This window comes from Cricetulus griseus, assembly GCF_003668045.3.
Source record: "Cricetulus griseus strain 17A/GY chromosome 1 unlocalized genomic scaffold, alternate assembly CriGri-PICRH-1.0 chr1_0, whole genome shotgun sequence".
In the NCBI taxonomy this organism is placed as follows: domain Eukaryota; kingdom Metazoa; phylum Chordata; class Mammalia; order Rodentia; family Cricetidae; genus Cricetulus; species Cricetulus griseus.
In genome coordinates this window covers 41972615-41984515 of record NW_023276806.1, presented here as the reverse complement: position 1 = coordinate 41984515, position 11901 = coordinate 41972615, and the positions used below count along the sequence as shown (strand labels likewise).

Sequence of the window (11901 nt, the reverse complement as noted above, 5' to 3'; positions counted from 1 at the left end):
ATCCTCCACTTGGTCCCTCTGAAAAGAAATATATTCCAGTGTGGAAACAGTGTTTTGTAATTCTGAGACAAAGAGAAATTTGTCTGACTTGAAACGACCATTGGTGAATGTCCCTGTACCAAGCAGAATTCTTGTTTACGAACAATCTTCATTTTGGAAGGAAGAATGTGCTGCAGATAAGGCCTATTCTGTCCTAGAATTTAGGACAGAATGAATGCAGAAGGAAGGCAGATGTTATACACATTAATAGGCATGCACATAAAGGAGGGGGAAGCAAATTAGGGAAGCCTGGGAGAGCAGTTAGGATTTTTGTTTTTTATTCTTGGGTGGATAATATGTGGTTTCATTTAAATAAGAACACAATCTCCATTAATTTAATTGTCAAAGCAGTAACTCCAACACTCACAGACAATGTCTAGGAAGGCATTTTTAGATGCACCAGTGCTACTTTAAAATTAAAAGTGAATCAGTCCTGTAGAGTTAATTACTAGTAAATTAATTGAAAGTAGGTCTCCCACGTGGCATGGTGCCAGCCAACAGTTCTCAATGCTAGCCAGAAACATGGCAAGATATCAGATCCTCATTTGCAAATCTCTTTATGTGTGTGGCACAGTATAGGGACAGAGAGGGAACTTGTTGGCATCACCCACAATGAGAAACAAGGACAATGCTTAACTAGAAGACTTTAGAAATCTGTCCTACTGCACTCCCAAATAGAAAATCCCCATCTCTCTGTGACCAGTTCCACAATGTTTACAGCAAGGAAAAGTATCTAGTTTTTTTCCTAAACCAGTGTAAGGACCTTACCTAAGAATATGAAGTAGGAAGCATTTTAGAATAATTAGAAGTCACTTTGTATCACTGGTGTTTGGAAACACAGTGTTTTAGAAGTATCATCAAGACAGAGACAGAGAAAAGATACCCAAAGAAAGAAGAAATAGACCCGGGAGAAGCATTATCTAAAGTTTAATTAAATATCTGAATCCAAGAAGCCAGGAACAGATGAAAACTTCGTAAGAGAGAAATGGCTCATGCAGAGTTTGGTTAATAACATGACTGCTGATGTATTGTTAGTGACAAACATGTTTATTTGTTTTACTCCAAAAATGTCCATTCCCTGGGTCTCCCATAATTATTCAAATGTACAAGTGTTCTTACCATCCTTGGTCCAGGAGTCCAACAAAGTAAGCTGTCTTTACTCCCGAATTATGAAGTCCATAATTGAAATCCATAGAGTCCGAGGCTGTTTGGCCTCGGACTCTATGTGGTTAATAGACTGCTCTGCGCCTCTTACTACTTTCTCCCCTGTTTAATTTCATGAGATGATTTCACATGGCTCTGCACACTGAAAATGTATCTGAAAACATTTAGGAAGTCAAAGGTGAAGATGGCAAAGCTCGACTGAGGGATTTAAGAACGGAGTCCCATTTGAACAGTGCCTTTGACACACAACCGAGCGTACTATTCCGTCTTCAAAAGACATGATACTGATATCAAATGTCACGGTAATATAGATGAACAACATGAAACAGTGATACTTCCTAGTGTATGGCTTGTTTAACCCCTAAAAAGCACAAGTGGCTTTGCAGAGCCCATCTGTATAAGTGTATCATCTTGACCGTTGGTTTCATTTAGGAGCTCAAGTCCCAAATGGGAATTTTCTCATAAATCAGGTCAAGACAAGGACTCTAGGCAGCCACAGGTGTATCTGTGTCTCTTTCCAAATGCCTAAAGGCCATCCCTTCTGGTGTCTGGAAGAAGTAAAATGTCCTTGTCTAATGGGTATTGCTTTGGGTACCACATGCCAAATATGTTCTAGCATCTAGGAGCATGCAATAGCAGCGAACATTAGCTATGCAGTTATGGTATTAGTGTTTAATTGTATCATGTGCATTGAGATATCCTAAAGAGAAAACAGGATTCATTCTCCCTAGCAACCATTATAGTACAGAATGTTCGAAGCGATCACACTCAGAGGCGAATAAATTGGTTACAAGTGTGGTTAGCAAGAAGTATGCATGCTTTAGAAAATGTGAAACTGGTACCTAAAATAGATAACCCCCCCCTTTTTGTCTCCAAAATTCCATTTCTGGTTTCAGACCATCCATTAACAAACTTGAAATTTTTTGAGATTAACACCCATCGCTAGTTTTCCACCCTAGAAGTGAGTAAAGAGGAGAGGAAAATGCTAAATTTGGTTTGTTTTCTTACTGGCTGAGAGTCTAATCTCATTTTTAAAAACGACTCAATAATGACCCTTTTAAGAATAAAGGGCTTGAGGTCTCAATGGCAGCTCACACCGGTGTACACACCTGTGGTTTCACTCTTCCAGGTCAATATACAAAGACTAAACTTTAACAGAAGGAAGCGTGATTAAAATACTGTCTTCACACACCGTTTCTTCCTCAATAATATTCCCTTTGACTCATGCACACTCATACACTCAAGGCGCTTCATATATAAGACAATGGAGGTTGAAAGGGTTGTATGTTATGAAAGCTCTGTTTCAAAAGCAAACTTGAAATAAATTAACCGGTCCTTTAAAAATGCCAGTTTATAAGTCCTTGCAGTCTGGGTGTTTAGACGTAAGGGTGTCTCTAAAACACAAAAACAAAGGATAAAAGTTGGGCGGTCGCACACAATTACTTTGGGACTCCATTTAGGGGAAGACCTTGGTTCAGGTATTGCACTGGGAAAGGAAGGCAAAATCTTCCCCGCGGGGATCTTCTCTGGGGTTGGGAATAGCTTACAAAGAGAGGAGGTGATGCGGCCGATGGCATAGGAAGCCTCCCTGGGCCAGGTGAGTTACCAGTGCTGGCCAGCCGCCCGGGTGCCCAGCTGCGCCTGGGACATGGCTGGCACCGCGGTGGCGGCCGCTGCGGCTGCAGCCGCGTCCCCGACGCCAGGCAGGACTGATCTCACAGATCTGCGGAACTCCTCGTTCCTCCACGTGTAGAGCAGAGGGTTGAGCGCCGACAGGGCGCAGCACAGGAGCCAGCTGGCCGCCTGCACGCCCCAGGGCACCGGCAGCGAGAAGCCACTGGCCAGGCTCACCCACACCAGCGGCTGCGTGGCCAGCAAGAAGACGCAGCAAAGCAACAGCACCGACAGGCCACTGAGACGTCGCTGCATGCGACGCGGCTGCAGCGCGGCCGGCAGGGGCTGGGGCTGCGCGGGGTTCCCGGCGCCTCCGGGACCCGGAGCATGTGGGGCGGCGGGAAAGGCGGCGGCGGCGGCGGCACAGCCGGGCAGCTGGTGCAGCAGGTGGAAATTGAGCACGCTGACCCGCTTGACGCTAACGCGCACACGGCGCACGATGCCCAGGTAGCAGTGTAGCAGCAGCGCCGTCTGTGCCAGCAACGCTCCCGCCGCCAAGAGCGCGGGGTAATGGACTTGGGGGGGCTCGGCTCCCGGCTTGGGCGCCCAGGGCGGAAGCAACAGCACCAGACCCAAGGCCAGGGCCCAGGACAGTGCCAGCATGCCCACCGTGTGGCGCCGCTGGTACAGCACCTGGTAGGTGGCAGGTGCCCTGGTGATGAGCAGGTAGCGGTTCAGCGCCACTAGGCAATGGGACAGGAGGGACACGGTGAGCCCGAGGCCCAGCAGCCCGCCCCGGAGCAGGCGGTAGCTGCCCCCGCCACCGTCCCAGTCCCCCGGGGGCTCCGCGGAGCCGGCGGGCAGGAGCCCCAGCACCGCCTCCTGTGGCATCCAGAGAGCGCAGACGCTGAGATCTGCCGCGCAACCGTTCACGATGAAGGCGTTGCTGGTGGTCTGCAGCTTTCGGAAGGACGATACGAGATAGATGACCATGCCGTTGGCCAGCGTGCCCCCGATTGCCAGCCCCGAATACAGGAGAGACACCGGGATCCGCCGGCCGGCCCACGACTCTTCTTCCTCACAGAGCAACAGCAGTGATCCCCCGGTGGTGGAGGAGGTGGAAGTGGAGGAGGAGTTGGTCATTCTGGACAACTCTTCACACCTGGCACCCTAGCGTTGGCTTCTTGAAGCGTGGCCCATCCTGACACTTGCCTGCTGGGAGGGCAAAGACATCCCTTCAGCCATCTGCCACCGACACAAAGGCTGAAGCCGAATAATGGGTTGGGGGAAGGGGAGAGAGGGAGCGGAAGGAGAAATGGGGGTGGCAGATGACAGGTGCCTGCCTCAGAAATGTCTCCAGTGATAGAGAAGGTCTGCTTTACAATCGGCGAGCAGCAGGGAAGCCCTAAGGTCACACCAAAACCAAGAACAATTTCCCTGCACACACACACACACACACACACACACACACACACACACACACACACACACACACACGAGTTAAGAGTGTTTGTTGCCAGCCCGAGCCCCTTGTTACTGGGAGAAAGTAGAGACATCCTGGGAAAAATGCCAAGGAGAGGGAGTAGAAAGTACCTTGATTTGGGACCAGTCCTTAGCTGGTGATAGCAGAGGGAGAGATGCCAGGAAGTCCCTCTTCAGCAGCAGCATCTGTGGTCCAGAAGTCCACAGGAGAAGCAGGGCTGGGATCCACGCCAGGAGCAAGTGCCTTGCTTCTCCCAAGCGGCATCCATACACATGGTCCCAGGCAGGGGCCAGCAGCTGTGGGAAGTCTCCTCAGCTGGCAGCAGAATTGGAGAAAGTAAAGTGGTAGGCTACAAGCCCAAGCGGGTGGGCAGGCAGCAGCAGCGAGAAGCTGAGCTGGAGAGGAGAGCACCCTGTGCTCATAAGCAAGAGCGCTGGCTGATGTGGCAAACCCACTTGGAGCGCTCTCCTGCTCAGTTATCCATCACCCGGGGAGAAGACAGCCTTTCCATGCTGTCATGAATTATTCAGTAACTGCTAACTTGTAAAGGGGAGAGAAATACCTTGCTCGGAAAATTCTGTTAGTTAGCAACTCTCTCTCTCTCTCTCTCTCTCTCTCTCTCTCTCTCTCTCTCTCTCTCTCTCCCCTCCCTCTCTCCTTCTTTCCTTTCCTCCCTCTCTCTCTTATTTTTCACTGTCTCATTTTTCTTTCCTTCCTTTTTTCCCTTCTCTTTTAAATGTTAGAGTAAAATTTCATCTCAGTCTGATTCATCCTAAAGGCAAGACTTTTTTTTTCCCCAGAGATAAATATACTCCAGTATATTTTCAGGGAGAATTACTTTACATTTGAATTGAAATTCACCTCCCCCCAACAAATTTGGCAAAGTGGGGCATGAGTAATTAGCGACAGAAAATATGTGAGCCTTAAATCATAATTTCAATTTTTTTTCTTCTCATCGCTAGAAACCTCTCCAAAGTTTGGCTTGTGTTTTGGTGAAATGCCAGGGATGTGAGGATACAATGGTCAGACAACCTAAAGATGGTGTCCATAGTACATCTAAATAATGGAATGCCACTTAGAATAAAGGGAAACTGTCAAAACATAAGACACATAAAGAAATTGGGAAGGCTTGTCGGTAAGCAAAGGGGGCCTCTGAAGGCTGTGTGCTGCACAATACCAACTGTATTACAAGCTGGAAATAGTAAAACTGGAGACAGAGCACAAGCTATCAGGGGCTAGGGATGGGGACGTGGAAGGGGTGAAGAAGCACACAGGGCAGGGGGGATAAAACACTGTCTGATACTCTAACTGTGGAACACTTCATTGTAAATTTGTCCAAACTACAAGCAACCAACTCCCAGAGAACTCACAGGAAAATTATGGACTCAGTGAAAATATGTCAGGGTGCTTCATCAGTTTTGACAAGTGAACCAGTCTAGTGGAAAACATTGATGGCTGGAAAGCTGTGCACATGCATGGCAGGAGTTGTGTGGTAGCGTGCTCTCTCTCTCTCTCTCTCTCTCTCTCTCTCTCTCTCTCTCTCTCTCTCCTGTGTGTGTGTGTGTGTGTGTGTGTGTGTGTGTGTGTGTGTGTGTGTGTGTGTGTGTGTGTGTGTGCGTGCGTGTGTGGAGGGGGTCACTTAAACATAGACAGGAGCTTGAAGTTGAGTGTCTTCCTTAATCTCCCCCCACCGTATCTTTTGAGACAGGGTCTCTCATTGAAACTACGTGGCTTGAGCTAGGCTTGCTGGCCACTGAGCTCCGAGAGCCATCTGTTCCTACTTTCCCAGAGCTGGGATTACTGATGTGTGCCACCCTGTCTGGCTTCTTACATGAGTGTTTCGAGTCTGAACTCAGTCCTGATTCTTGTTCGGCCAGCACTTTACTAACTGATCCATGTCCCCAGAGCCCACCCTGTCCCTTTTATTCAGTTTCACTAGAAAGCTTAAACTAAAATTTAAAGAGCGTTTTTAATGGCGGGTGTTGGGAGAAAGCAAGTTCCCTGAACACTCTACAGTGTGAATGGCAAGGACCTCTGAGCTTTTCATAATGTGGGACGTCATTCATGTTAGTATTCAGGTGTCTGTACTGGCCTGTCCTTGGGGTTCTGACAGGATACGCTCTCAGCTGCAGCCACTAAGAGCACCACCTGTGCACATTCACTGTGTTCCCATCCTTCTCCCTCTCCCTCTTCCTCTCTCTTTCCTCTCTCCTCTCTCCTGCTGCTCTTGTCTCCAGGGGCTGGTCTCTCCCTCTTTTCCCTTTTTACGATCCCTTTCCCTAACAAAAATAACCCTCTACTTGAATCCTGTCTCATGGCATCTTTCTCCCATGCACTGCTTTTCTTAACTTACAACAACAGAGATTTGCACTCATGTTCAAATATGCTTTGGCGTAAATGTTAATTTATCTGTACACAAGGGAACTTTTTCCCCAAAGGGTACACCAAATGCCCTCCCAACCACTGGCAAAGTTGTTTAGTACAAATTTAACTCAATAGAGAGTAGGTAACACATACAATAGAAAAGTGTTGCCTGGAGTTTCAGGTGTCCTGGGTTCTAAGCAGGGCATCCATCAGTTAGCCTTGCCGCTTATTCCCACCTTGCCAGGACAGAAGTTTCCACTCAGTGATTTCAAAGGTCCCTTTCTTCCAAACTTTCTCCTCCCTCATTCTGCCTCTTGGTATAGACCCCCTGTGTGTCACATGGAGTGCAGTCCTGGGTCATATGTCAGGAACTTTTCTCAGTCTGTCCTTGAATACTTCAGAAGGAAAATCAGACTGTACCTCCCCTACTTTACCTTTTCAAACCCGGTTGAACCCAGTCATGTGAATGGCGGTGAAGAAATCTGATGATGTTAATAGAGACGCCCAAATGGGTATAACTAGATGCTGGGTTTCGGTAGAAATAGCAAAAGTTGAAGCAAAAGAAGCAGTAGTTTGGTCTCACTGGAATGAAGGTTAGATGTCCAGCCTATTGATAATGTGGAGCCTTTGCCCTAGTCTTCTTCTCCCAGCATCTTCCTGTATTACAGCCTTGGGGACATCAAACACAGTAGAGCTACAAGAAACTCTTCTATCAGCTATGGTTTAAACACGGCACCACAGTTCAACATCCATGAATTACCTTAGTAATAAAGGAATTTTGTGTTCAAATTCCAGGTTCTGGGTCTCTGTTGTTCTCTGTAACAAGTAGTAAGGACCTATCTGAGGGACTCCTTGTCCTGAAGACATATGTACTTCTGCCAAAGACATGACACCTTTATTTAGCCCAGGCCTGATAGGCCAAATTCTTGTTCCAGTTTTGTTTTAGGGCACTTAAGTAATACAGGGTATATGTTTTTCTTATTTGCAACACAACATGGCATGGCACATGATAGACACTTCATAAATGTTTTGGGGGTTAACAAATGAATGCTAACATGATTTTACTTATTTTTTTTCCTTGGAAAAGCATGAGGTATGATTTATTATTATTATCATTATTATTATTATTATTATTTGAGTCACTTTCCCAGTGCCTGCAGAGGAGTCTGGTCCATCTATGCCCCTTTCTGCTGTATTCTCAGCCTCTATCCTGCACGGGTTGCACCCCTGTGGACTCACAAAGCGATTTGACTCCACTACAGCCTACTGAAGTCTCCCTGGACTTCATTTCCTTCTCAGAATGGCTCCACACAGCTGACTTCCCTTTTGTAGTTCAAGTGCTTCTACTTCCCGTTCTCCCACTGACTGTCCACCCACACTGCCTTTTAGCTCTCACCTCAGCGTCAGCTAAGGTCAACAGCTGCCTCTAATTAGTAAACCAGAGGATTCTACCGCCCAGAACACTCATCCTCCAGCCATTTTGCTCTGGGCTTCTCTCTATTCTCCTGTTGCTCCTAGGCTCCCCCAGACTCGTCCACAATACTCAGTTGTCATGGGCTCCTAATTAGTGTTCCTGGATGCCCTGTTCCTGGTTCTCTTCTCACCCTTTTCTCTCCCTAATTAGCATGGTCTTACTCCAGACTCTCACGCTTACCCACAAGCCACTCTGATTCTTCTCTACCAGGCTCCCTTCTACTCAGGCCTTCTAGTTAAACTCCCTCTTCCTTCTGTAGTCTGCCCTATAGATGTCACTTTCGAGAACACCCTCAAAGTTGCCAAGGATTCACCTCAAATATGACCTCAGCTGTAGTTTTCTGATATGTTGCCTTAGAGTCAGGAACATTTCTGTCCAAGCCTACTGAGAGTTTTTATATAAAACGATACTGCTTTTTCTTCTTTTAGTACAGATATAATGGGTTACACTTATTATATTTTTATATTAAATAGTTTATATATTCATACTTTAATTTTAAGTTATCTTTTCCTTCAAGGATTTTTTTTTACAGATTTTGTAAAGCTTATGTATAAGCTGTTAAACTGATCACTTCTTTTTACTATAATTTTAATTACTTTTAAAGTTAGTCTATTTACCTATCAACTTTTTCTAGGAGAATATTATTATGTATATTTTAATAATTTTTCTACTTCCATTGACATTTTATCGTTATATTGTATAGATTTTAAGTGTTAGCTCTTTCTGTGTGTGTGTGTGTGTGTGTGTGTGTGTGTGTGTGTGTGTGTGTGTGTCTGTGTCTGTGTCTGTGTGTCTGTGTGTGTGTGTGTGTGTGTGTGTGTGTGTGTGTGTGTGTGTGTATGTCTGTGTCTGTGTCTGTCTGTGTGTGTGTGTGTGTGTGTGTGTGTGTGTCCAGATCTGTGGAGGCCAGAGGTTAATGTCAGTTGTGCAGGGAAAAGTATCAGCTCAGGACACCCCAAGACCAAGTTCTCAGCACAAAGGAGATTTATTTGCTCCAGAGGGACAAAGAGTGGGAAAGAGAGACAAAGACAAGAGATAGAGGATGAAGGAGAAGGGGAAGTGAGCAAGGGAAGGAATTTTTGTCCCCAGAAGGGGGTGATGGCAAAGGAATACCTATGGATAGAGAAGAGACAGACATGGCACATCGGAAAATGGCAGTTCATAAAGGTACAAGGGGAAATGCCATATTAGGATGAGGTGTTTAATTTTAATTGGGCAGGTTAATGGGGGCTTTTAATTGCTGGACTTCAATACTTTGATGTCTGGACCTTGGTAGTCAATCTCAGGAACAGGCATTGGCCAAATAAGGAAATGAACATTGGGGACTAGCTTCAAGAATGTAGTCTAATGGTTTTTAGTAAGGTAGATGGAATACGGAGAAGACCAAGCCTGACAGAGCCGTGTTTGCCAGGCAGGGCTGGCTACAGTCCCTTCAAGGTGTCTTCCTCAATTGTTCTCCACATTACTTTTTAAGACAAGGTCTCTCAGTGAATATGGCGCGTACCCATTTGGCTAGACTGGGTGGCTAGCAAGCCTCAGGGACCCTCTGCTCCTGTTTCCCCAGCACTAAGATCACTACCATGTGATGAAGTGGTCCTCATACTTGTATGATAAGCACTTTACCAACTGAGTTATCGCTCCAGCCCACTGCAGACTTCTTGTGTTGTGACAGTGAAGTGAATCTCTACCTATTTCCCATCTACTTCTTTGCCCAATACATAAATGCACACTCACACAAAAATGTATTGATCCCCTGTTATGTTCTGGGCAGTGAAAGCATAAAGATAATTAGGATCCATTCCTGGCCCTCAGTGAGATCAGTCTTCAGTGGCGGGTATATAGATAAGGAAAAATACTATTGGAAAGACAAAGCAGTAAATGTTATAATAAAGCCATAAATAAGTGGGCATGGAACCAGGCACAGAAAAAAGAATCTCATCGTGTCTAAGGTCAGGAACCATTTGTATAGAAAGATGAAGAAACTGACCTGAATTATGAGGGTTGAACACTTAGAACTTGGACCTTGGCCACAGTTGTGCCTTCCCTGAAGTTAAGAGCTCATCTAACATAAACATCAACCCCTCTAGTTTTATTTCATGAAGTGAATTCCTGTGTTCATGTGTCCCCCATAAAACCTCCATATCTCTTGAGCCAAGAGATTCAGAGTCAGGAAAAGGTAGGCATTGCCTTCACAGTCAGCCAGAGAATTATTCATATATAAAATCGTCCCCACTTGGGTATTGTTATGGCTTGATTGTGGAATGCCCACCCCATGCCCCGGCTATGGGCTCATGTGTTTGATCACATGGTCCTCCAGGTGATACTAGCATTTGAGGAGTGAGGAGAGAGTTTATTTCATCTCATAGCATGTAGTCCCTCACTGAGGGAAACCAAGGGAAGAGTTGGAAGCAGAAAGCATGAAGGAATGCTGCTCATGGGCTTGCTTCCCCTGGCTTGCTCAGCTATCTTTCTCATAAAACCCAGGCCAAGCTTTCCAGAGGTGATACTGCTCACAGGGGACTGGGCCATTCCACATCAACCAGTAGTCAAGAAAATGGCCACAGGCCAATTAAGGTTTCCCTTCCCAGGTAACTCTAGTTTCTGTCAAGACTAGACTTGCCAATGTAAGGAGGTTTTGGAATCTTTGGTTCATGAGGCCTATCTGGAGGATGTGGGTATTCGGTGCACAGGCCTTGGAGTTTATAGCCTGCCCTCATTCTGGCCTTCTCTGTTTCCTGGTCCCTAAGATGTAATCAAGCAGCTGCCACATGCTTTAGCCACTACCATGTTATCTATCTGTGTATCACAGAGCACCAGAGTGCCCCACTGTTTCCTGTGTATGGGGATTCCTTCTTTACATGCTAAGCTAGTTGATGGCAAGTCTCCTCTTTTGATCAGAGTGCCTGAATAAAAATTCACCCTAAGGGGGTGTCTTCACCTCAGTTGTCTTCTCAAGAGAGAAACCAGTATTAGGGTCATGCAGAACAATGTTGTTATTTTTCTAAAATACTTTAAGGTTTCATGTAACCACATTCTGTGGCTTATCCTCCCAGATCACTTTTAACCAGAATTTTTTCTGGAAACATTCCCTATTACAGAGCCAGATGCTGACTTTCTGAAGGGCCAGGGTGATTTTGCAATATTGAAGTCCACAGTCCTCCACAATACAAGGCAGCAATGGCCTGGAATACTTTGTGAAACAAAGCAGTTTATGGTGGTAGTAACAAACTGCTCATTACCAGTTTCTTTCCCTCTCTGCTTTAGCCAAGCCACCTAACAAGCTCACTAAATTCAACACTAAGACTGGTTGAAAGCCCACAGTCTTTCCTCAGATCTTGCTCTCTCAGATACAATGCCACCCAAAATCATGTTGGCCTGGAACCTGTTTAGACAAAAGATTTTTCAATGGAACAAACTCCTTAGTTGTTTTTGGTTGCTGTTTAGACCAGACTCAGCTGTCATTCATCTAAATATAAGCTCTCACCTCCACAAGAAAACTTGTAGATGTTAGGAATTCATAGATTTGTGAGCTGCCCTGTTCTACCCTGAACTCTTTCATATAGGGGCATACAAAATATCCGAGTGACTCTCTCTTTTCCCCTGCCTCATCAGGCTTTAGAGTATTGCTACCCTCAATCAGCAACAGAAGCTTATATGGTACAGGAGGAAACCACAAAGCAATCCTTTTCAAATATAACTGACACCACCCCATAACAAGTGCACACCAACCAGACTATATGGGGAAACTTGAGAAGAAATCTTC

The 11901-nt window shown here is 45.8% G+C and overlaps 1 protein-coding gene across 1 annotated transcript; it reads right to left on the bottom strand.

The window, feature by feature from the left end:
* Nucleotides 1–2805: 2805 nt before the first annotated feature.
* On the bottom strand, nt 2806–3960 carry LOC113833489 (probable G-protein coupled receptor 88). The gene has a single exon (XM_035450697.1). It carries the CDS (start codon nt 3958–3960, stop codon nt 2806–2808), a length of 1155 nt encoding a protein of 384 aa, XP_035306588.1.
* Nucleotides 3961–11901: the final 7941 nt, after the last annotated feature.

What these genes read in the sequence shown, in the direction of transcription:
- LOC113833489 (XM_035450697.1), bottom strand. Translation starts at nt 3,960, where the DNA reads ATGACCAACTCCTCCTCCACTTCCACCTCCTCCACCACCGGGGGATCA.